The sequence below is a fragment of the Macaca mulatta genome, chromosome 5 (genome assembly GCF_049350105.2).
Source record: "Macaca mulatta isolate MMU2019108-1 chromosome 5, T2T-MMU8v2.0, whole genome shotgun sequence".
NCBI classification, from domain to species: domain Eukaryota; kingdom Metazoa; phylum Chordata; class Mammalia; order Primates; family Cercopithecidae; genus Macaca; species Macaca mulatta.
The window spans coordinates 16,696,927-16,720,142 of NC_133410.1; the positions used below are offsets into that span (position 1 = coordinate 16,696,927).

A 23,216-nucleotide genomic window follows, 5' to 3' on the forward strand; every position below is an offset into this window, starting at 1 on the left:
AATAATGCTCACCCAATCAAAATTGTATCGGAGAAGCAGCAACAATTTCATTTATATACTTAACATGCTGTTTTTTAAAGCACTTTTCCCTCCAATCTTCATTTTATATTATAAATAAATATGTATGTTCACAACCTCTTAACCAAAACTTCTGGAGATGGATGTGTTTTGCAACTCAATTTTGTTTAAGATTTTAGAAGGTCATATAACACCCCCAGCAGGGGCTGGGCCCACCCTAGCCTCAAATGCATTCACATTTCTGGAGTGAAACTTACATTTTGTCATACCGAAGGATACATAAAAACTACATGCGAGATCACATTAGTTAGGTCACAAGTGTATTGTCCTGTGAACTATTTTTAAAAATACTATTTTTTGTTTTTAAAATGGAGTCTTGCTCTGTCGCTCAGGCTGGAATGCAGTGGTGCGATCTCAGCTTACTGCAACCTCCGCCTCCTGGGTTCAAGCGATTCTCCTGCCTCAGCCTCCTGATTAGCTGGGATTACAGGCATCTGCCACCATGCCCAGCTAATTTTTATATTTTTAATAGAGTTGTGGTTTCACCAAGTTGGCCAGGCTGGTCTTGAAATCCTGACCTCAAGTGATCCACCCACCCCGGCCTCCCAAAGTGCTGGGATTACAGGTGTGAGCCATTGCTCTCAGCCAAAAATACTATTTTTCAAGAACCTTTAGGATTTTGTGATAGTAGATGAGAATTGGATGTGAATATGCTCATTGTGAAAAATTCCAAAAATATGTACAGAAGTGGAAGATTTTTACTCCTCCCTCCCATCACCTAGATAGAGCTATTCTTAATACTAACACATACTTATTCTAGAAAATTTGGAAAATACAAAATCCCATAAAAAATAAAAACCACACATAATCTGCCCAGCCAGATACAAACACGGTTAATACTTTGGACTATTTCTTGTGGGTTTTTTTTTTTTTTTTCCAATGAATATTTTTCTGGGTGTACACCAGCCCATAAATAACCTGTGGTTACCTTTAAGAAAAACGAAATCAATGGAATTGTGTAATGCATTAAAACCAGTAGAACCAATTTACCTTCATGGAAGGGGTCAAATATCCCGGGTGAGGATTGAAAGAGAAAGACCGATTCCGGTGGGACATTGCACTGGGGAATGCTGCATAGTGAAATCTTCTCTCTTCCTGGAAAACCAATACAACTGAGTCTAAGTGAGCCTAACCACACAGCACTGGGTTTGACTTGAAGGAAGATGGCTATGAGGGCAGAATAGAGAGAGAAGGGAAGTCCGGAGGAGGAAGGGGAAGTCAGAAGCAAGCTGCCAGACACTGAAGCTTTTGAGGAAGCACCTTTGCTCTTTGTCTTTTATGTCCCCAGCCCCTCTTGTAAAGAAAAGGGCAAGCTTGTGCTTGCCTGGAAATTGGAAATCCAACTGTTCTTAGCATGTGAAGGTAACCTACTGCAGAAAGTTAGTGATTAAGGCAAAGAGAGAAAACCCCCAGGTATGCAAAGGATTTTGCCTGTCTTCTTCCTTTTTTTGACATTTGTGTTGTCTAACATATACAAACATAGAGAGGGTAATGAAACCCATCCCCCACTTTACTTGTTATAACAATATGGCCAATCTTGTTTGTGTGTATCATTTTCCACTTTTTTCTCTCCTGCTGTATTACTAAATTTCAGTGATTACATAATTTTCTCTGTAAAAACATCGATATGTAATTTCTAAGAAATAAAGATTACTTAAAAAAAAAACCCATGATACCTTTGTTCACACTTAGCAAATGAGCAATAATTCCTTATCAATGCCACCTAATTTTCAAAGCACAGGGAGATACAGAAGTGAGGTGGGCGGGCAGGAGCAGGCAAAGGGGGAGACATTCCAAAGACATGACTAGCAGGCCTTGGTTGGATACTGAATCAGAGGGAGCTGGGTTCTTTTCAAGGGGTCTAGGGAGTGGCTTTGCTAAGTAGAAAACAGGTGGTCATGTTTACAAAAAGATCAACAATAAAAACACTGATTCTACTACAATTCAAACCTAAGCCATTGTAGATTTTCTCAAATTCTATAAGTTAAAAAAGCAATATTAACATGGGGCAGATGCTGTTGGACTTGGGAGTAAAATGATTTTTTTTGCCTTCTATTTTCCTGTATTAACTTTTTAGTGCATATGTCTTCTGTAATAATAGAAGAGAAAGGATTTTTTCCCCTCTTTGAGACAGAGTCTTGCTCTGTCGCCTAGACTGGAGTGCAGTGGCGCTATGTTGGCTCACTGCAACCTCCATCTCTTGGGTTCAAGTGATTCTCCTGCCTCAGCCTTCCTAGAAGCTGGGATTACAGGTGCCCACCACCACACCCAGCTAATTTTTGTATTTTTAGTAGCGATGGGGTTGGCCAAGCTGGTCCCGAACTCCTGACCTCAAGTGATCCACCCGCCTTGGCCTCCCAAAATGCTGGGATTACAGGCTTGAGCCACCGCACCCGGTCAGAAAGGATTCTTTTTTTTTTTTTTTTTTTTTTGAGACAGAGTCTTGTTCTGTCGCCCAGGCTGGAGCGCAGTGGCCGGATCTCGGCTCACTGCAAGCTCCGCCTCCCGGGTTTACGCCATTCTCCTGCCTCAGCCTCCCGAGTAGCTGGGACTACAGGCGCCCGCCACCTCGCCCGGCTAGTTTTTTGTATTTTTTAGTAGAGACGGGGTTTCAACGTGTTAGCCAGGATGGTCTCGATCTCCTGACCTCGTGATCCGCCCGTCTCGGCCTCCCAAAGTGCTGGGATTACAGGCTTGAGCCACCGCGCCCGGCCAGAAAGGATTCTTTATAAGGCAAGATGTTAGGGCACCTAGAGAAATGCTGGGTGCAAGTGAACGCCCCTCCCAGAGGAGCTCGCAGTGCCCGGCCAGGTGCGTGGGCGAGGCGCCCCCTGACAACCTCACCGTGAGCTGCTTGATGATGTCCTCTCTCTCCTTCAGGCGAGTCTGCAGGCGGCCTATGAGCTGAAGGTCCTCTGGCCTGGACGCTCCCTTCCCTGGCTTCTCTCCGGAATCTTTCAGTCTGTTTCAAGCAGGCATGCAGTCAAGTTCCCCTTATGGCAATTACTCAACAGGAGGGAGATGGGCACACATGTGCCTCAAAGCACACGATGGGAATGCCATCCTGTGTTCAGCCTGGCCAGGGAGGCTCAGATAGCAGCAAAAGCTTGCCCAGGACCCGCCGGGGAGATGACTTGCAGAACCCAGGATCCCAGCTCTGTCAGGTCCCCTAAGGCTGCAGGGCCAGGAAGCAAAGGCCCGTGTGTGCAGCTAGATGGTGCACTCAGCGGGGGCTTCAAGAGCCAGGGATGCTACTGGGAGAACAATGCCGCTAGGGTTCTCTTAATGCTCTGTCGCCATCTGCTGGCGGACACGGAGTGCGGTCAGTGGCTGCTACCCACGGCTTTTTTTTTTTCTTTTTTGTTTTTTGAGACAGAGTCCCGCCCTGTCGCCCAGGCTGCAGTGCAATGGCGCTATCTCGGCTCTCTGCAACCTCCCTAGTTCAAGCGATTCTCGTGCCTCACAGCCTCCCGAGCAGCTGGGACTACAGGCGCGTGCCACCATGCCCAGGAAATTTTTGTATTTTTAGTCGAGACAGGGTTTCACTATGTTGGCCAGGCTGGTCTGGAACTCCTGACCTCGTGATCCGCCCTCCTTGGCCTCCCAAAGTGGCGGGATTACAGGCTTGAGCCACCACGCCCGACCCCCACTGCTTTTTCAGCCTGAAGCCAGAGAGGAGTTACTAGGTGGTGGGGAGAGGAGGACAGGGGCTGCAGATAATCTACTGACTAGAGTTGGTAAGAGCCCAGGGCTTCGGGTGAGATGACCCGGCTTTAATACTGGCTCTGCTTTTTTCTCGACCTTGGGCATCATTTCACCTGTGTGTGGGCCTCAGTTCCCTCTCTTTTAAAGTGGGCATGAAACTGGGTGGTTGTGAGAATTCAACGTGATAATGGGAGCCTGGCATGTAGTAAGTGCTCCTTAGACTGTAGCTGGTAAAAGCTTTCCTGCTGGCTTTTGGATGATTTGCATTGTATTGGAGACAGTGGAGATGTTTTTAAGAGCTCAGGCTAAAGGTCACACAGGTGACATTTAAACTCAATTAATGCTGCCTGACCTTGGGCAAGCGGCTTCACCTGTCTGGACCTGGCTTGCTGCTATCACATCCTAAATGGTCTTCTTGCAGTCACCCCCTCCCCCTGTTTCTTCTCAGCAGTCAGAGTGACCCTGTGAAAAGGCAAGTCAGGCATGTCACTCCTGCCCAGTGCCTTGTGATGGCTTCCCAGGGCACTCTGAACACATCCAAACTCCTTCCCAACAGGGCAGGGGTTCCTTCACCCAGCTCCTCTCCTCCCTCCCCCTCCCTCTCACTCTGTTCAGCCACACAAGCCTTTGGGCTGTTTTCAGGAGCCTGAGGCAGGCCCAGGGCCCTTGCACCTGCTGTTCCAGCTGCTTCTAATGCTCTTCCTCCAGATGCCTCAGGAGTGCCCTCACCTCCTTGTCCTTAAATAGCACCTCCTCACAGAGGCCTTCTTTTGCCCACCCTTGCCACTCCCAATCCTGTCTTCTAGCACTTTCACTGCCTGGTATAAACTTAACTGTTTGCTTTTTTTTTTTTTTTTTTTTTTGAGACAGGGTCTGTTTTGTTTTGAGACAGTCTCTCTCTGTAGTCCAGGCTGGAGTGCAGTGGTGCAATCACGGATCACTGCAACCTCAACCTTCTGGGCTCAGAAGATCCTCCCACCTCAGCCTCCCAAGTAGCTGGGACTATAGGCACACACCAGCATGCTCAGCATTTTTTTTTTTTTTGTATTCTTTGTAGAGACGGAGTTTCACAATGTTGCCCAGTTTGGTCTCGAGCTCCTGGACTCAAGGGATCCACCCTGGGCTCAAGCCTCAGCCATGCAAACAAAGTGCTAGGATTATAGGCATGAGCCACCAAGCCCAGCCTGTTTGCTTATTTCTTATCTGAATCTTCAGCAGAATTTGTGAGCCTATGAGAGCATTGTCTTTGTTTTGTTCCCTGCGGTGACTCCAGAGCCTAAAGCAGTGCTGGGCATACAATGGTTCCTTAACAAATATTCGTGAAGTACTGTTGTGAAGATGGAATTAGATGATACAGATTAGAACAGAGCAAATGCTCATAACTGAGCAGCCCTGATCCTTCTGATTTCTTCCAAGTGTGAGGGTTAAACCAATGCTCATCCTCACAGATTCCCAGTGCCCTGCAGGAAACGGGAGCACAGCTTCATAAAATGAAGGGAGACTGATGAGCCCCTGGCTTGTTCCCTGCACCCATCCCCTACTCAGAACTTGCTCTGTTGCTGAAGCTGGAGTGCGGGGGCCTGATCTCCACTCACTGAAAGCTCTGCCTCCTGGGCTCAACTGATCCTCCTGTCTCAGCCTCCGGAGTAGCTGGGATTACAGGCGTGTGCCACCGCACCTGGCTAATTTTGTGTTTTTAGTAGAGATGGGGTTTAGCCATGTTGGCCAGGCTGGTCTCCAACTCCTGAGCTCAAGTGATCCGCCTGCCTCGGCCTCCCGAAGTGCTGGGATTCCAGGCGTGAGCCACCGTGCCTGGCCAGGACCCAGGACTTTGAATTTGAAAACCAGGAAAGCCCAGGGCCACGGGGGTGAGTTGGCCACCCTACTGAATGGCACACTTGCTAGTCCCTCCCTGGGGCCCAAGGCCTCACTTACTCGGCTTCCAGGGCAGCCAGCCGGGCCTGGAGCTGGGCCTGGGCACTACTGAAGTCTGCCACCATGGCCTGCATCTCCTTCCGGTGTTCCTGGCGGAGCGTCTCCACCTCCCTGGTCCGCAGGGCTTGCTGAGTCTCCTCCAGCAACCTGTGGTGGACGAAAGCACAGCCAGGCTTGCCCAGCTCCGGGGACGGCGCCCCTTGGGCTCTGGGGTTTATTCCCCTCGTTGCTGCCCAGTTTGGGAGGCCTCAGTGGGGAGAGGTTGTGATCTGAGGACACCTGTGATAAGGAGAGCTGAGGTCTCCGAGTTGTGGAGTCCATGACAAACCCCCACTATGGGACCCCTTCTCAGCACCCTCCCATCTCAGAAGGAGAAACCTGAGCATGGGGACAGCCTTCAGGCGGAAGCGATGGAGAGCAGCCCTACAGGGGAGCCGCAGAACACACGCTCTTCACTTGGGGCAGGCGGGGAGGCAGGAGGCCGAGATTCTCTATCAGTATCGCCTGAATGCTGGGACTCTGAGACCCGGGAGACCAGGTCTTTCCTAACAACTACAATGCAGTGGAAAGCTTCCCTGAACTTTGTTTTTTTGTTGTTGTTTTTGTTTTGAGACAAAGTCTTGCTCTTGTTGCTTAGGCTGGAGTGGAATGGCGTGATCTCGGCTCACTGCAACCTTCGCCTCCCGGGTTCAAGCGGTTCTCCTGCCTCAGGCTCCCAAGTGGCTGGGATTACAGGTGCCCGCCACCAGGCGCTGGCTAATTTTTTTGTATTTTTAGTAGAGACGGGGGTTTCACCATGTTGGCCAGGCTGGTCCTGAACTCCTTACCTCGGGTGATCCACGTGCCTCAGCCTCCCAAAATGCTGGGATTACAGGCATGAGCCACCATGCCCAGCCATTCCCTGAATCTTTATCCCTCACCTTTATCAAAATAGGTGGTTATGAAAATTAAATGGAGCCGGGTGCAGTGGCTCACGCCTGTAATCCCAGCACTTTGGGAGGCCAAGGCAGGAGGATCACAAAGCCAGGAGTTTGAGACCAGCCTGACCAACATGGTGAAACTCCGTCTCTACTAAAAATACAAAAAAAATTAGCTGGGCGTGGTGGTGTCCGCCTGTAATCCCAGCTACTCAGGAGACTGAGGCAGGAGAATCACTTGAACTTGGGAGGCAGAGGTTGTAGTGAGCTGAGATCACACCACTGCACTCCAGCCTGGGCAAAAGAGCAAGACTCTGTCTCCAAAAAAGAGGAGAGGAGAGGAGGGGAGGGGGGGAGGGGAGGAAGGGGGGAAGGGGGGAGGGGAGGGGGGAAGGGGGGAAGGGGGGAGGGGAGGGGAGGGGAGGGGAGGGGAGAATTTAATGAACAAGCCCAGTCAAGGCTCAAAGCAATTTTGGGCCAACACAACAGGGTTCAATGTACACAGTTGACAAATATTAAGAAAAAAGGAATCCTCAAGACATTAAAATGACAAAAAGAAAATTATGAGCAACTTTATGATTGGCATTAAGACATTCAAAAACTTAGATGAAATAGATGAATTCTTTGAAAGATACCAACTGCTAAAGCTCACTTAAGAAATAGACAATATGAAATGTCCTAAGTCTTTAAAGAAATTGAATTTTATCAAAAACTTTCCAACAAGGGGGAAAAAGGCTCTGAGTTCAGGATTGATGATAGGTTATTCACTTCTAAAATTAACCAAGCGCTTCATTCATGCTAGGGACATGCCAAGCCTCCTGCACACATTCCACTGCACTCTAAAACAGCCCTGACGGGCGCGGTTGTTTTTGTTTCTGAGACAGGTTCGGGCTATGCCAGTCAGGCTGAAGTGCAGTGGCACGATCTCAGCTCACGGCAACCTCCACCTCCCAGGCTCAAGCAATCCTCCCTCCCAAGCCTCCCTAGTAACCGGACTACAGGCACGCACCACCACGCTTGGCTAATTTTTGTATTTTTAGTAGAGACAGGGTTTCACTATGTTGTCCAGGCTGGTCTCTAATTCCTGACCTCGTGATCCGCCCGCCTCTACCAGCCAAAGTGCTGGGATTACAGGCGTGAGGCGCCATGCCCGGCCGGACTCCCTTTTCTATTTCAAGGCACTTCATCTGCGGTTTTGAGATCTAGAATTTCGGGAGCTCTGGGACATTTCATGGGTCAGAGGAGTAACATCTGTGAAATGCTGGCGCATTAAGTGTCTAGTGTCTTGCGGGGCAGGATGCCGAGGGAGTGACCCATTTCAGGTCTCAGGCTCAGCGAGCCGCAGTGGGGGAGGGAGGGAAGCTGGTGAGCAGGGGCAGGGGGCGGTCACCCACCTGCGCTGGTCGCGGAGCTGCTGCGCCTCCTGCTGATGCTGCTCCACCTCCGTGCGCAGCCGCCGCACCGCGTCCTGGAGCTGCGCGTTCTCCTCCCAGAGCCCGCATCGTTCGCTGGAACCCTGCCCATCAGCGCCCGGTGGGGAGCCGGTCTGGCCCGGGCCGCCCCGCTCCTGAGGAGAAGGCAACCAGGAGGTGTTTTCAGGAGGCGCAGGGGCGGACACGTTACAAAGGACCAGAGATGTGCTGCGGCGAGATGGAGACCCACGGGCGACCCGCCCAGGCTGGAGCCTGGATGGGTCCCCTGCAGGGACTCCCATTCAGTCTCTTAAAATTTCCTTCTTTGGGTGTTGGCCAAATCTGGCCCTTAGAGTTTAATAAAACTGCTGAGCCAAGAATGGGGCTTGCATCCAAATGAACACCAACCACACTCCACCTGCCTGGGTGCCCTCCCTGCCTGCCTCAGTGAAGTCCTCCCTCAGTGAAGTGACACCGCCTCAGTGAAGTCCTCCCTCAGTGAAGTGTTCAGTGAAGTGACACTGCCTCAGTGAAGTCCTCCCTCAGTGAAGTGTTCAGTGAAGTGACACCGCCTCAGTGAAGTCCTCCCTCAGTGAAGTGTTCAGTGAAGTGACACCGCCTCAGTGTTCAGTGAAGTGACACCGCCTCAGTGAAGTCCTCCCTCAGTGAAGTGTTCAGTGAAGTGACACCGCCTCAGTGAAGCGTTCAGTGAAGTGACACTGCCTCAGTGAAGTCCTCCCCGCCTCTCAGGGGAGAACTGATGAACTTTCTCTAATACCACCAAATATCGCTAACTCTGGCTCTGTAAGGGGTGACACTGAAGAGAATATGTTTCCATGCTGGTTTCCTTGGCTAGATTGGGAGCTATTCCTCTCTTCATCTTTCCAACCCTGTAGCACCTAGCCTGGTGTATTCTATAGGTGCCATGTGAATGCTTGCTAAATAAAATTGTGCTAGAATGTCAGTAGTTCAGGTAGAAACACAAAGATTGCTGTCCAACAGCAGATGGGGTCAGATTTAATCTGTGATTAGTGAATGTTCCAGTTTTCAAATTCACTCAAACATGCCCGACCACTTGTGCAGGTTATCTGTTCACTGAACAGTGATTGCACAGCTGTGCACAGGGAGAATCTGTGGCCCAGGCCCCATGTCCCTGCCTTCCTGCCCTGGGGTTGGCATGGTGTGGGATGCCTGTGGGCACCCACTTGGCACTCTCACATGCATAGCCTGGAAGAGCAAGAGCAGGGGGGTTACTGCCTTGTGAGGACAACCTGTGACCCATGGAGGACAGAAACGGATGGAAAAATGCGTTCCCCTCTTGGGTCTCTGGGTAGGAGAGATATGAGAATTAGATTCCAGTGGGACGGACTCCACTTAGCTCAGCGGTGGCCAGTTTGGGCCTGCAGTCTGGCATGTGTCCCCTTCCCTTTCCTTTTTGACTCCTGCGACCTGGGCTGTGCCTCTTTGCTGACACCCCTGCATCTGCTCTCTGTGTGGGGTATCACCTGAGACCACGCTTTCCTTCTAGAGGGTTCAGGCTTCCCTCCTATGGGGCGAAAGTGAGGGCTGGTGCACAGGTGGCCAGGTAGCGGCTCATGCACTCAGTGCTCCTTGGCTTCTATCCCAAGCCCTCGGGCAAACACTGTCTTCCTCCATGGCCCAGTCCCCAGCTGTCATCATCCCACGTTTCCCCTGTCCCCTCCCATTGGTACCGGTGGCTCCCACCCATCTAAACACTTAATGGAACACATTCTGTCTTCGCTCTGCTAGACCTACCCACTGGGCTAACCTGTGATTCATCATTTGTTAGTATTTTTCATATAAACATAGAAATCGCCTTCCTATGCTCAGCAACAGCTAAATCTGGCACACATGATTCTCATGTCCCCGGGACCTTCAGCAGGACTGGGCCACCAATGAATCCTCACCATCCACAGGCACTGGTGGAGACTCTGCTGAGGGCTAGGAGTGGGGGTGGGGCAGCGATGAGGCAGAACAGATGGGTTATCCTCAAAAGACTCTGATCCAGTCTAGGCAACAAAGACGTCCATGAAATGGCATGTCCCCAACAGGACCGGGTGGTAGATCCTAAAGTCAGCTGAGCTGTCTTAACAGCAAGTGCTCCAGGATCTCAGAGCCAGAGGAGGCCACTGTGTGCCAGGGGAGACCCCCAGCATGGGACATGCTGGGCAGCATCCCAGGCAGGAGGAGTGGCACAGGCAAAGGATGAAAGGAGGGTGCAGATGCTGGGTTTATGAGCCACAGGGAATATGGCAGGACATACAGGTCATAGTCAGTGGTGGAAGCTTTTCAATGCCAAGTTGAAGCATTTGGAGCTTTCTCCAGTGGGAACCACCAAAGGCTTTATGAAAAGTGATGCTGGGCTTTGGGGGAATACCTGAAGCCATACACTATGGACTGGAGGGAGAGAGGACTGGGCTGTTAGGAGGTGACTGTGCCACCCAGCTAGACCGGGAATGATGGATGTGCAGGGAAGGGGCTGATGGGCAAAGTCTGAGCAGGAAGAGGAAGGAGAGCCGGCACTGAGTCTGGGTGACAACAAAGCTGCTCCACTTAGGGGAACAGCAAGGTCTAGACAGAGCCTATCTGGGAAAATGTTCTGAGAAATTCCCCTGCAGATCCAAAGGAGTAGCCCAGACCAGCTGCATCGAAGGCCTGGCTAGCACCAACACCCTGAGATACCATTGCCTCTGAACTATAAATAACATGCAGCGCTTAAGACCATTTTTTTTTTTCTTTTCAAAGACAAGACCCTGCAGGCCCACCCAGTATCCCACAGGCCTGTGGAGAAGGGTCTTCCCCGCTTCAGGCAGGGGGCAGGGGGCAGGGGGCAGGGGGCAGGGGAATGACTGAGTACCCAGAGCCCATCCTTTTTTTTTTTTTTTTGAGACAGGGTCTTGCTGTGTTGCCCGGGCTGGAGTGCGGTGGCACAGTCATAGCTCACTACAGCCTGAACTCCTGGGCTCAAGTGATCCTCCTGCCTCAGACTCCCAAGCCAGGATTACAGGCATATGCCACCACGCCCAGCTAATTTTTGATTTTTTTGTAGAGACATAGTCTTGCTATGTTGCCCTGGCTGGTCTTGAAATCCTGGCCTCAAGTGCTCCTCTGGCTTTGGCCTCCCAAAGTGCTGGATTCCAAGTGTGAGCCACTGCACCTGGCCTCAGAGCCCATTCTTTATGGGGCCCTGAGGCCCTGATGCTGCTCTGGGAGGGGTGCTGACCTCTGTGGTGATGATGTGGTCTTCGCTGTCTCCTGGACACTGGCTGCTGGCTTGCTGTCTGCCCAGAGCCCTCAGCTCGGCCTGCAGCGCCTCCAAGTCCTTCTGGTGCCCAGAGCAGGCAGCTTGCTGCTCCGACAGCTCCTGCCTAAGGGACTCTGGAAAAGGGAGAGCAGTAGGGAGTTAGTTGCTGGGTCTAGGCTGAAGCCTGTCTGGTGGGGACAACAGTCTCTGGGGCGGGGGTGGATGAAGTGAGGGGCTGCTGAAGGCTTGTGGTGGGTTGAGTTCCCCAAACATTTTCCAAGATAACAGTAACAACAGGGCCATGTGTGAAAACTGTTCTCATTTAAGTCCACAACCATCTTTTCTGGTATGAATTATCCCCCTCTCCCCACCCCTGCTCCATTTTAGGATGAGGGACCTGAACATCAGAGAGGGTGAGTACAATGCTCAAAGCCACACAGCTATTAAATAGTGGAGTTTGGATGCAAAATTTCAAGTGGTTCTTCACTCTGAACCCCCTGCTTGCCCTCTACTGGTTGGTTAGGATGGGTGGCAGGTGAGGGCAGCATGGCCTGAGCCCAGGGCCAAATCCTGTGACAACGCTTGGCCTCAGCACCAAGTTAGGAGACCAGGCAAAGAACAGGCAATTATCAAATGACCCAAAGGCCTCTACTGGGGGCAATGGTCTCAAGTTGGAAAGTTTGAAGTTTATGTCAGTTTTTTTTTTTTTTTTTTTTTTTTTTGAGACGGAGTCTCGCTTTGTTGCCCAGGCCGGAATGCAGTGGCACGATCTTGGCTCACTGCAGCCTCCACCTCCTGGGTTCAAGCGATTCTCCTGCCTCAGCCTCCCGAGTAGCTGGGACCAGGCACGCACCATCACGCCCGGCTAATTTTTGAATTTTTTTAGTAGAGATGGGATTTCACCATTTTGGCCAGGCTGGTCTCGAACTCCTGACCTCAAGTGATCCACCCACATTGGCCTCCCAAAGTGCTGGGATTATAGGTGTGAGCCACCGTACCCGGTCAATGTCAACTCTTAAAAAGACAAAATGTTCACTTGGCTGGATCATGGAGGCAGGAGATGGCATGTCATCCCAGCAGGATAGGAACTACAATGGAATCATCCAGAAGAAATGTGTACATTCTCTTAAACTCAGGGGAGAGTAAGACCAGAAACTTGAGCTTCCCCTCTGAGGATGGAGACTGATTTCTAGTACACTAGACACTTCCCAGCATGATTGAAACAATTATTTTAAAATGAATATTTTCTGATAGAGCAGATGCTATTTAGTGAGATATTCCTTTCAAAAAAGATACTTTTTAAGTGCTTGTAAATTTGATACTTTACTTTTCTGTAATGAGCTTTTGAGACTCTGTATTTTAGTTATTGAAAATAACCTTTGAAACATTGTTCTGATCATTCCATAAGCACTCAGCACAGGTTTTAGTACACAGCAAGTGCTCAACATGTATTTGTAAAATAAACGATCTTTAGAATGAAAATGGATGAGGTGATAAAAGTGTATTAGTTATAAAAGCTTTCCTATAAGCTTACTAACCTGCCCTCAAAGGTTAACTATATTAAACACGTGCAAAAGCATAGTGTATTTGGATGACATTAAGATGAAAAATTGGCCAGGCGTGGTGGCTCATGCCTATAATCCCAGCACTTTGGGAGGCTGAAGTGGTTGGATCACAAGGTCAGGAGATCGAGACCATCCTGGCTAACATGGTGAAACCCCATCTCTACTAAAAATACAAAAAATTACCCAGGCATGGTGGCAGGCACCTGTAGTCCCAGCTACTTGGGAGGCTGAGGGAGGAGAATGGCATGAACCTGGGAGGCGGAGCTTGCAGTGAGCCGAGATTGCGCCACTGTACTCCAGCCTGGGTGACAAAGCGAGATGTTGTCTCAAAAAAAAAAAAAAAAAAAGATGAAAAATTTACTTGGTCATCTTTCCTTTCCAGCAGAATTTTGATAAAGTGATTTCTATAGCTTATTTTCTTAAAAAAAAATTCTCCAAACACAACCCCATTTTTTGAAAACTGTTATCACAAGATATATGCAATAAAACTTTTTACCAAATCATAAATTATAAGGTATTCATTCTTTACCCTCCTCCTTCTTTCATACCTTCCCACCATTCATCTATCCATCCACACATCCATCCCTCTATCCACCTGTCCATCCATCCACCCATCCACTTATCTATCCATCCATTCATCCATCCATCCATCTACTCATCCATCCATCCACCTATCCATCCACCCACCTATCTGTCTGTCCATGTATCTGTCTGTCTACCCATCTGTCCATCCATTCATCCATCCACCGATCCACTCATCGGTTGCTCACCCAATCATCTGCCCATCCATCTGTGTGTCCACCCATTTGTCTGCCCACCCATCTGCCCATCCATACATCTCCATCTGTCCATCCATCCATCCATCCATCCTTCCTTCCTCCTGCCCATCCATTGACCCATTTTTCTGTCCATCCACCTGTCCATCCAACCATCCATTCACCCACACCCCATCCACTTGTCCGTCCGTCCGTCCGTCCATCCATCCATCCATCCATCCATCCATCCATCCATCCAGCATGTCTGGGTTCCAACCCTCTAGTAAACACCCACCCTCCCTGCCCTCTCACAGGGACCTATGGTATTGCAGGTCAGTTGTGTCCCACACAGATATCAGAAGATGAATAATCAGCTTCAGGAATATCTCATATCAACCTGCCATTGCTCTAGGTGCTCACGCCTTCCCTTGAAGACTATGATTTTTTGGCCTCACAGAGTCCACAGAGCCCCTTCTTCTTGGGACTGGTGCTGAGAAGCCCAGCCTTTCCCCAGGGTCTTTCCAGGGATCCCTCCTGATTCTTTTCTTCAGGGAAGAACGGGGCTGCTGTGGAGTCAGAAAAGCCAGGGAAGGGGTGGCAGGGACATCTGCACTGGCAGCTGCTGCTGGGTGTTGGAATCACCAGGGTGTCCAGCCTGACCTGTCCATGGGGAGCCTTGGACCTGAGCCATGTGGCACAGCCTGGATTCTATGTTTACATGCTGCTGACTTCAGCATTTCCCATGTGGACGCCTCCATTCCAGGGTAGCTGCTAACTGGGAAGTCTATGAAACTTCCTGCTTCTCACACCACTTCCTCAGAAACATGCAGTCAGTGGGACACGCTTTCTAATGAGAACTCAAACAAGCAGCAAGGTAGAGCCTAACTCACTTACGGAGGTAAAGAAAATGTTGTCCTCCAGAATTCTCTTTTTACTTTTTTTCCTAATTAATTTTTTTTTTGTAGAGATGGGGTCTTGCTCTGTTGTCCAGGCTGGTCTTGAACTACTGACCTCAAGTGATCCTCTCTCACCTTGGCCTCCCAAAGTGCTGAGACTACAGGCATGAGCCACCACACTCAGCACTCAGAAATCTCTTAAGAAGAGCCCTGTCTAGTTTTGGAAGAAATATTTAATAAAGCCAACAAGATCTTTAGTGCTTAGCATGAAATGGTGAGAGGTATTTGTCTTGCTCTTAAGAGTGAGGAGAAAGATAAGAGTATAGGAGAAAATGAGTGACAGGGATGATCTACAAAAATGACAGAGGTCTCCAGAATCAGGCATGCAACATTGAAATATTCAGTCATGGCCAGGTGTGGTGGCTCAAGCCTGTAATCCCAGCACTTTGGGAGGCCGAGGAGGGTGGATCACAAGGTCAGGAGATCGAGACCATCCTGGCTAACATGGTGAAATCCCATCTCTACTAAAAAAATACAAAAAAATTAGCCAGGCGTTGTGGCGGGTGCCTGTAGTCCCAGCTACTCAGGAGGCTGAGGCAGGAGAATGGTGTTAACCTGGGAGGCGGAGCCTGCAGTGAGCCAAGATCACGCCACTGCACTCCAGCCTGGGTGACAGAGCGAGACTCTGTCTCAAAAAAAGAAAAGAAAAGAAATATTCAGTCATAATTTAACAGGGAACACTTACATAGACTTACTATATACCAGGCTCTATTTGAAGCACTTCTCATGTATTTACTTATGTAATCATCATTACGGCCCAGTGAGGTGAATGCTATTATTATCCTCATTTTATACATGGAAGACTGAGGCACAGAGCAGTTAAGCAACTTCCTCCCCGAAGTCACACAGCCAGTGAATGTTACAGCTGAGCTTCACACCCAGGCAGTTTGGCTCTAAAGATCTTAACTACCTCTGTTGACTTCCAGGATGCTTTGTGTGAGTGTTTTATTGATGTGGCAACTGAAAAGGGGCAGAGTTTTGAGCTGGGGATGATGTGGGGGCAGGCAGAGGAAGCAGAGCCTGGAGGCCTAAGATCCCCCAACTTGCCGAAATCTTCAGAACAGAAATGAGAGGTTAAGGCAATGCCATGAAACTCATATGAAGGCTCAGAGATCTGGGTTACATGCAATAATAATGATAATGATAGTATCTACATTCACTGGGCTCATGTTATATGCTAGGCACTTTATATTTAATATCTCATGTAATCCACACAGTGAGCCTATGTGGTAGGGACAATTGTAATTCCATTTTATACAAAAGGAAAATGAAGCTCATGGTAAGCCATCCCAGGGTTCACAGCTAGTTGGTGGCAGAGCCAGGATTGTCCCTGACCTGCGTGCCCGAGAATGCTGGAGCCCTGACCTGTGCGCCCGAGATTCCTGGAGCCCTGGCCTGTGAGTCCGAGAGCCCTGGAGCCCTGGCCTGTGAACCCGGGACTCCTGGAGCCCTGGCCTGTGAGTCCAAGAGCCCAGGAGCCCTGGCCTGTGAGTCAGAGAGCCCAGGAGCCCTGGCCCTCAGCTTGTCGCTGGTTTCTACGTGCAGACCCTGCAGCTGGCCAGGCCCTCCTTGGTGCACTGTTGGGTGTATACCTAGCAGCAGGGCCTGCTGTGCCTGCATCCTCTCACGTTCCTCCTGCAGCTCTTGCCTGGCCTTTTCCTCCAAGGCCTGGAGCTCCAGCCGGTGTGCCTGGTGTTGGATCTGGAGGCTGTGGCTGGATTCCTTCTTCAAGCGTTCCTCTGTGGCCTGTGGGAAAAAGTGGGGACAAGAAGGCATGAAAGTGGGCACAAGGGTGGGAGACCTGACTCCTTTGCCAAACTCTTCTGAGCCAGGATGCTCTGAAGACTTGCTCTCTCCCATGGAGGGCTTATCAGGCTACAGAGAATGCTGTAGCAATAGCCTGGCCACAGCAGCCATTTTGTACCAGGTGAACCCACCCCCTTCCACAGCTGATTGGGCGAGAGTGGATACCTCTTCTAAACCTGGGACAATCAGAGTTCCTTTAATGCAAATTTGATATGAAGAGGTGGGGGATAGAGCAAAAGAGACTGACAGGCAGATACTGACTCTGTGGCTCCAAATTTACCATACTCAGGAGCAGTAAGGTAACTATCTGACATCTGCTGCAGGACCAGTGAGGTGGAGGCGGCCATCTGTGGAGGAAGCCCAGGGCTGGTGTGCAGAGCAGAGCAGAGCAGAGCAGAAATGACATGAGGAGGGGTGAAGGATCCCTACAGCTTTTCAGTCCCTGCTCTTGTTTGGTCCTGAGAACTGGCTGTGTCTCTGTCCTTGGGTTCATATTCATTCATTCTTTCTTTCCCTACTTTTTATTTTTGGTTCATTTATGCTTTCACTCAACAAACATTTATTTACTGAAGTCCCACTGTGTGTCGAACACCCAAAGCAAGTTCTGTGAGCAGCTGGGTAAACTTTAATAAGTGTCTCTTCACTGCCTGCAAGTTGGTTTCTGTGAGAGGCACAAAAACAACCCCTAAGATGTCCATGTCTGAAAACTGAGCATGTTACCTTACACGGTCAAACGGACTTTGCAGATGTGATTAAGGATCTTAGATGGGAGATTATCCTGAAATATCTGGGTGGGCCTCAATCACAAGAGTCTTTATAAGAAGGCTGTAGGAAGCTCAGTGAGAAAAGAGTTGATGGTGGAAGCAGAGGTCAGAGAGACAGAAAGAGGGAGAGAGAGGGAGAGGGAGAGAAAGGGAGAGGGAGAGAGAACACCAGACTCGAAGCTGCTACACTTTTGGCTTTGATAATGCAGGAAGGGACCAGAAGCCAAGGAACTTGGGTAGCCTCTAGAAGCTGGAAAAGGCAAGGACGCAGATTCTCCTCTGCAGCCTTGAGAAGGAACCAGCCCTGCCAATTCTATGATTTTGGGATTTCTGACCTCCAGAATTGTCAGATAATAAATCTGTGTTATTTTAAGCCACCAGGCTTGTGCTAGTTTGTTACAGCAGCAATAGGAAACTAATATAGTTTCTGTTTTGCTTTTTGTTTTTCAGTTAGGAGAGTTCCAGTTAATATATATCCCCAGGTTTTAGATAAGGAAATGAGAGATGGGCACTGGAGAGATGAATTTGGTTTCCCAGGGTCACACGGAAAAAGATGCAGAAAGTATTATCCCCCCATTTTTTTTTAACTCTTTTTTTATATATATATGGAGAGGGAGAGTCTCGCTATGTTGCCCAGCTGGTCTCAAACTCCTGAGCTCAAGCAATCCTCCCGCCTCAGCCTCCTGAAGTGTTGAGATTGCAGGCATGAGCCACCACGCCCAGGCACCCACCCCCGCTGCCATCTTTTTTAACAAAGCAGGAAACTGGGGCCAGAGAGGCAGGGGACCCGCCTGCAGACAGGTGATGGAAGAGGCAGGATCGTGACCCATTAGTGGTGGAGTCCAGGGCCCAAGCCCTTTCCACTCACTCATGCAGTGGACATTTCACCAAATTTCCTCTGGGATTTCACCAAATGCATGAGGCTCCCGTGAGGGAAGAACTCAACCATCTTGGAGCCCAGTTGGCCTCCTGAACCCAGCGGATCATATGGAGGCTTTCCTCAGCCTGTCTCTGCCACCTGTCACTGGGGATAGCAATAGGGAACTGGTCTCACTCCTTCCAGGGGAAACTCAGTCATTCTGTGGCGAGTTTCTTTTTCTTTTTCTTTTTTTTTGAGACAGGGTCTCACTCTGTTGCCCAGCTGGAGTGCAGCGGCACAATCATGGCTCACAGCAGCCTTGACCTCCCAGGTCCAAGTGATCCTCCTACCTCAGCCTCTTCAGTAGCTGAGACCACAGATGCTCGCCACTACACCTGGCTAATCTTTTTTTTGTAGAGCTTGGTTCTCTCTATGTTGCCCAGGCTAACCTCAAACTCCTGGCCTCAAGTGATCCTCCTGTCTTGGCCTCCCAAAGTTCTGGGATTACAGGCGTGAGCCACCATGCCTAGTTGCGAGTTTATTTAATAAAACAGAAAAGCCTCATACTTTTCAAATTCTCTGATACCTTCCTCCTCTTTCCCTTGCTACAAGACTATTTAATAAAACAGAAAAGCCTCATACTTTTCAAGTTCTCTGATACCTTCCTCCTGTTTCCCTTGCTGCAAGACTATTTAATAAAACAGAAAAGCCTCATACTTTTCAAATTCTCTGATACCTTCCTCCTTTTTCCCTTGCTGCAAGGCTCAGAGAACACCAACTGGTGACATTTTTATCCCTAGGGAAATGGGGATGGAGAGGTTGAAGCCTGGCTTTGCAAGAGGGAGCCAAACTCTCTCACTCTGACCTAGCCTCTCTCCATCCCTGGGGGCAACCAAAGATTCAGGTCAGCACTGCCCACTCGCTTGCTCAGGAGCCCTTGGCAGTGAGGATCACACAGGGTGCAGCATTCAAGGCTCAGGGCAAGTTGGAGACTCATTCCTGGTGAATTTCTCCAGCTGCTATAGGAGGGTTACCTTGATCTTGTGGTGGCCAGTTTGAGGCCTCCTGAGGGACCTAGTTTCACCCTGTCTCTCCAAAAGTCCTGTATTATATAATGTCTCCATTCCCAGTGCTTCCAAATACCTTAGACAACTCCCTCATGGCTTCCACCCAACGATCCCAGCAACCTGTTTGAGGGGCTGCCTTTTCCCCTAGAGGTGAGCTACGTAAGGACAGAGAGTGTAGTGATGATCTGGTATCTCCGCAGCTCTGCATGATGACAGCTCGTGGCAGCTACTCAATTAATGCCTGCAGGATAGATGAGTGAATAATACAAGTGGACCTTTTAAAAACCACGCTGTTACTGAGCCGTGCACTGTTCTAAGTACTTTACAAGCAGTATCCCTTTTGATCTTCATAACCATCTCATAAGATTCATACTACCATCTATCATTTTATACATGAGGAAACTGAGGCACAAAGAAGCTAAATGACCTATCTGAGCTCCCACACTTTGTAAATGGCAGATCCAGGACTTGAACGCAGGCAGCCCATTCCTAATCGCTGACACAGGAACTGGGGTATACCCGATGGGCAGAATGTCCTTTCACTTTCCCTTGGCCGGGACTCAGACCTTATGAGTCCAACCCGCTAGGGCCCCTGGAACTCCCTGCCTCAGGTGGGTGAAGCCCCCTGCCTGTCTGCCTCCTGTGAGAAACTGGGGTCCACAGCATGGAGGAATAAAGCTCGGCCATACACAAAGGTCAATATCACCCAGCAGCGAATACACCTGGGATCTCCCCACACTGAGCTCTTGCAGATTGTAAGCCAAAGTGAAAAAAGATTTAGAAGAATTAAAGAAATAAAGAAATAAGGAAACTGACATCTTTTTTGAACACCTAATAAGTGCCGGGCAGTCCATGTGCATTATTTCCTTCCTTCCTTCCTCCCTTCCTCCCTCCCTCCCTCCCTCCCTCCCTCCCTTCCTTCCTTCCTCCCTCCCTCCATCCCTCCTTCCCTTCCTTCCTTCCTCCCTTCCTCCCTCCCTCCCTCCCTCCCTTCCTTCCTTCCTCCCTCCCTCCGTCCCTCCCTCCCTTCCTTCCCTCCCTCCCTCCCTTCTTCCTTCCTTCCTTTTGTTTTGAGACGGAGTCTCGCCGTGTCACACAGGCTGGAGAGCAATGGTGTGAGCTCAGCTCACTGCAACCTCTGCCTCCCGGGTTCAAGCAATTCTCCTGCCTCAGCCTCCCAACTAGCTGGGACTACAGGCGTGCACCATGATGTCCAGCTAATATTTGTATTTTTAGTAGTGTTGGGATTTCACTATGTTGGCCAGGCTGGTCTCAAGTGGTCTACTCATCTTGGCCTCCCAAAGTGCTGGGATTACAGGCGTGAGCCACTGTGCTCGACTTTCTTTCTTTTTTTAAAAAACTTCTCTTATATTCTTCTCAGGGGAATATGTGCATTTAGTATAAAGAGCCAAATAGTATTAAAAGAAAGGAAAATAAGCAGCCTCCTAGTCCTTTCCTCCTCCCTCTCTGACTCCTCTTCTCTGAGGCAGCCATTGTCAGCTCCTTGTTTCTTGTTGTATTTACCAGCATTTAAAAGACAATGTTTCCATTCTAGTGTATCTTGATCATTTTTGAGACTATGAATTGTCTTTCTACTTTAGTAGATCAGGATTTCAGGTCTCACTCACTCTATGTCTTCCATTCCTTTTACATAGTATACAATATATATTTTTAATATATTGAAGTACACTTCCTATTTTCCTTATAGAGAATATGTAAATATTATTTACTGTTGAGCTGAATAAATTATTATGATTGAACTTCTGCCTTGTGCAGTTTTTTGTTTTTCCTTGCATTAATAAATGCTGCATTTTTTACTTGTTTAGTTTCCTTTGGCTATCTGGCAAAGTCTTCCTACAACTTCTAAATGCTTTGTAAAACACACAGTGCAGTTTTCCACATGGCCAAATCGATCAGAGAATCCATCAGTCTGCTTTCCCCTGGAGACAGCTCTTCCAGAGCCCCCAGTTCCTTGTCCAGCTGCAAAGCCAGACTCCTCAAACCTTCCTTCTTGCTCCTACATTGAATCCCCAGTTTCCCATCTCTCTTTTATTCCCTCTTCCTTGGTTTGCTCCCTTGTTTTTGTGGGACACCTCTTCAAGGAACTCTTAAGAGGGCAGGAAGGGAACACCCTCTGAGAAAGCTGTGTTTAAGCCAGGCCACAAGGTAGAAGGTGCTGGATGAAACATGCCTGAAGCACCCCACCAGATTATCCATCATTGTATAACACACTACGGTTTTCCAAACCCTTGGAAAGGTCTTTGTGGCTGAGTTTTTTTTTTTTTTTTTTTTTTGAGACAGAGTCTTGCTCTGTCGCCCAGGCTGGAGTGCAATGGCACAGTCTCGGCTCACTGCAACCTCCACCTTCCAGGCTCAAGCAATTCTCCTGCCTCAGCCTCCTAAGTAGCTGGGATTACAGGCACCTGCCCCCACACCCGGCTAATTTTTGTATTTTTAGTAGAGACGTGGCTTCACCATGTTGGTCAGGCTGGTCTCAAACTCCTGACCTCAGGTGATCCACCCACCTCTGCCTCCCAAAGTGCTGGGATTACAGACGTGAGTCACTGTTCCCAGCCTGAGCTGTTCTTTCTCAACTGTGCTGCCATCTTCGTTTTTAGCCGTAGGACTGAGCCTGCCTTCCTGGTGTGTTCATGCACGCCACTGCTCTAGTCATGAAAGCAACTCATTCTTATGCCACCAAGGTCGCAAGCAGGTGGGGAAACGTAGCACAAGAAGCCCGGCAGACCTAGCCTGCTTTCTTGGTTTGCCACTTACTAGCTATGTGACCCTGAGCAAGTTACAAAATCTCTCTGAGCCTCTTTCCTCATCTGGAAACGGGAATACACTAATAACAATCTGGAAAGATTCTCGGGGGATTGGACGTCATGTAGAAAAGGGACGGCTTTGCGCATGGCAGTTCTCATCTAGCAGGTGCCCGGCACAGAGTAGACCACACAGTCATTCCCTCACCTTGAGTTCCTGATGTCTGGCTTTCTCCAGCATGCGCAGGGCTCTCTGATGGGAAGCCTCCAGCTGGGCTTTCACAGCCTGGTTCTGCTGAGTGGTCTCCTGGAGTTCACGCTGCAGCTTCTCCCTCTCAAGGTCCGAGAGCTGCTTGAGCGCCTGCAGGTCCTCCCTGTAGTTGCTGGTGCACTGCTCCAGAGCCTGCTGCATCTGCAAGACCTGCGCACCAGGCATCCTACCCTCAGTCTAAGCCCCTTGCCTTTCCTGGGATGTTTTCTTTAAATAAAAGCTTTCTAAATGTCACCTCCATGCAGCTGAGCCTCCTCTGTCTCTAGGGACTCTGAGGGGATGGAAGCTGCAAGCCTGAAGGACCTGGGGGTGGCTAGTCCTTCCAGGGACCCCTCAGCTAGAGCCACGAATGCCGGGAAAGAGGAAGAGAGGGGTGGGGACACCAACCTTTCAAGAGAAATCAAGAGGGGACTGGAATGCCTTCCAGGGACCCATGTGACGTCCCCCCTCCTCCCTCAGGTGCCTGCTCGAATCTGGCTTCCTCACTGAGGCTTCTCCTGATAGCACCATATAGTACTACCTCCCCCAAGCCCACGTCCCCCATCACAGGACAGCCTCCCTGCTCTAGTTTTCTTTTTCCTGAGCCATCATTACCTTAGAATGAACTACGTGATTTACTAACTTCTTATGTCAACCATTTATTGTCTGTTCCCACTTCCATTGCTAAAATATATATATAATCTTTATATTTAAAGATATATATATATATATATATTTTATATATATATAAAATATCTTTTTTTTTTTTTTTTTTTTTTTGACACAGGGTCTTGCTTTGTTGCCCAGGCTGGAGTGCAGTGTTGTGATCATGACTCATGGCAGCCTCGAACTCCTGAGCTCAAGCAACCCTCCCACCTCAGCCTCCCGAGTAGCTGGGAGTACAGGCACATGTCACCATACCCGGTAATTTTTTTTTTTTTTTTTTTTTTGTAGAGACAGAGTCTTGCTATGTTACCCTGGCTGATCTTGAACTCCTAGGCTCAAGCGTTCCTCCTGCCTCAGCCTCCCAAAGGGCTGGGATTATGGGTGTGAACCACCACACCTGGCCGTAAAATGTAAGGTATTTTTTCTGGTTTGTGCATTGATGAATTCATCAGTG

The 23,216-nt window shown here is 49.3% G+C and overlaps 1 protein-coding gene across 1 annotated transcript in view; it reads right to left on the reverse strand.

Moving 5' to 3' along the window:
- Positions 1-23,216, reverse strand: part of FAM184B (family with sequence similarity 184 member B) — a 151,940-nt gene that overhangs the window by 3,890 nt on the left and 124,834 nt on the right. The window contains exons 10-16 of the mRNA XM_015138087.3: positions 22,055-22,267; positions 16,181-16,334; positions 11,292-11,446; positions 8,030-8,202; positions 5,719-5,865; positions 2,923-3,040; positions 1,069-1,173 (exon numbers count right to left, since the gene is read on the reverse strand). Of these exons, the coding sequence (XP_014993573.3) occupies positions 1,069-1,173; positions 2,923-3,040; positions 5,719-5,865; positions 8,030-8,202; positions 11,292-11,446; positions 16,181-16,334; positions 22,055-22,267 (1,065 nt within the window). The remainder of the gene's footprint in view (positions 1-1,068; positions 1,174-2,922; positions 3,041-5,718; positions 5,866-8,029; positions 8,203-11,291; positions 11,447-16,180; positions 16,335-22,054; positions 22,268-23,216) is intronic.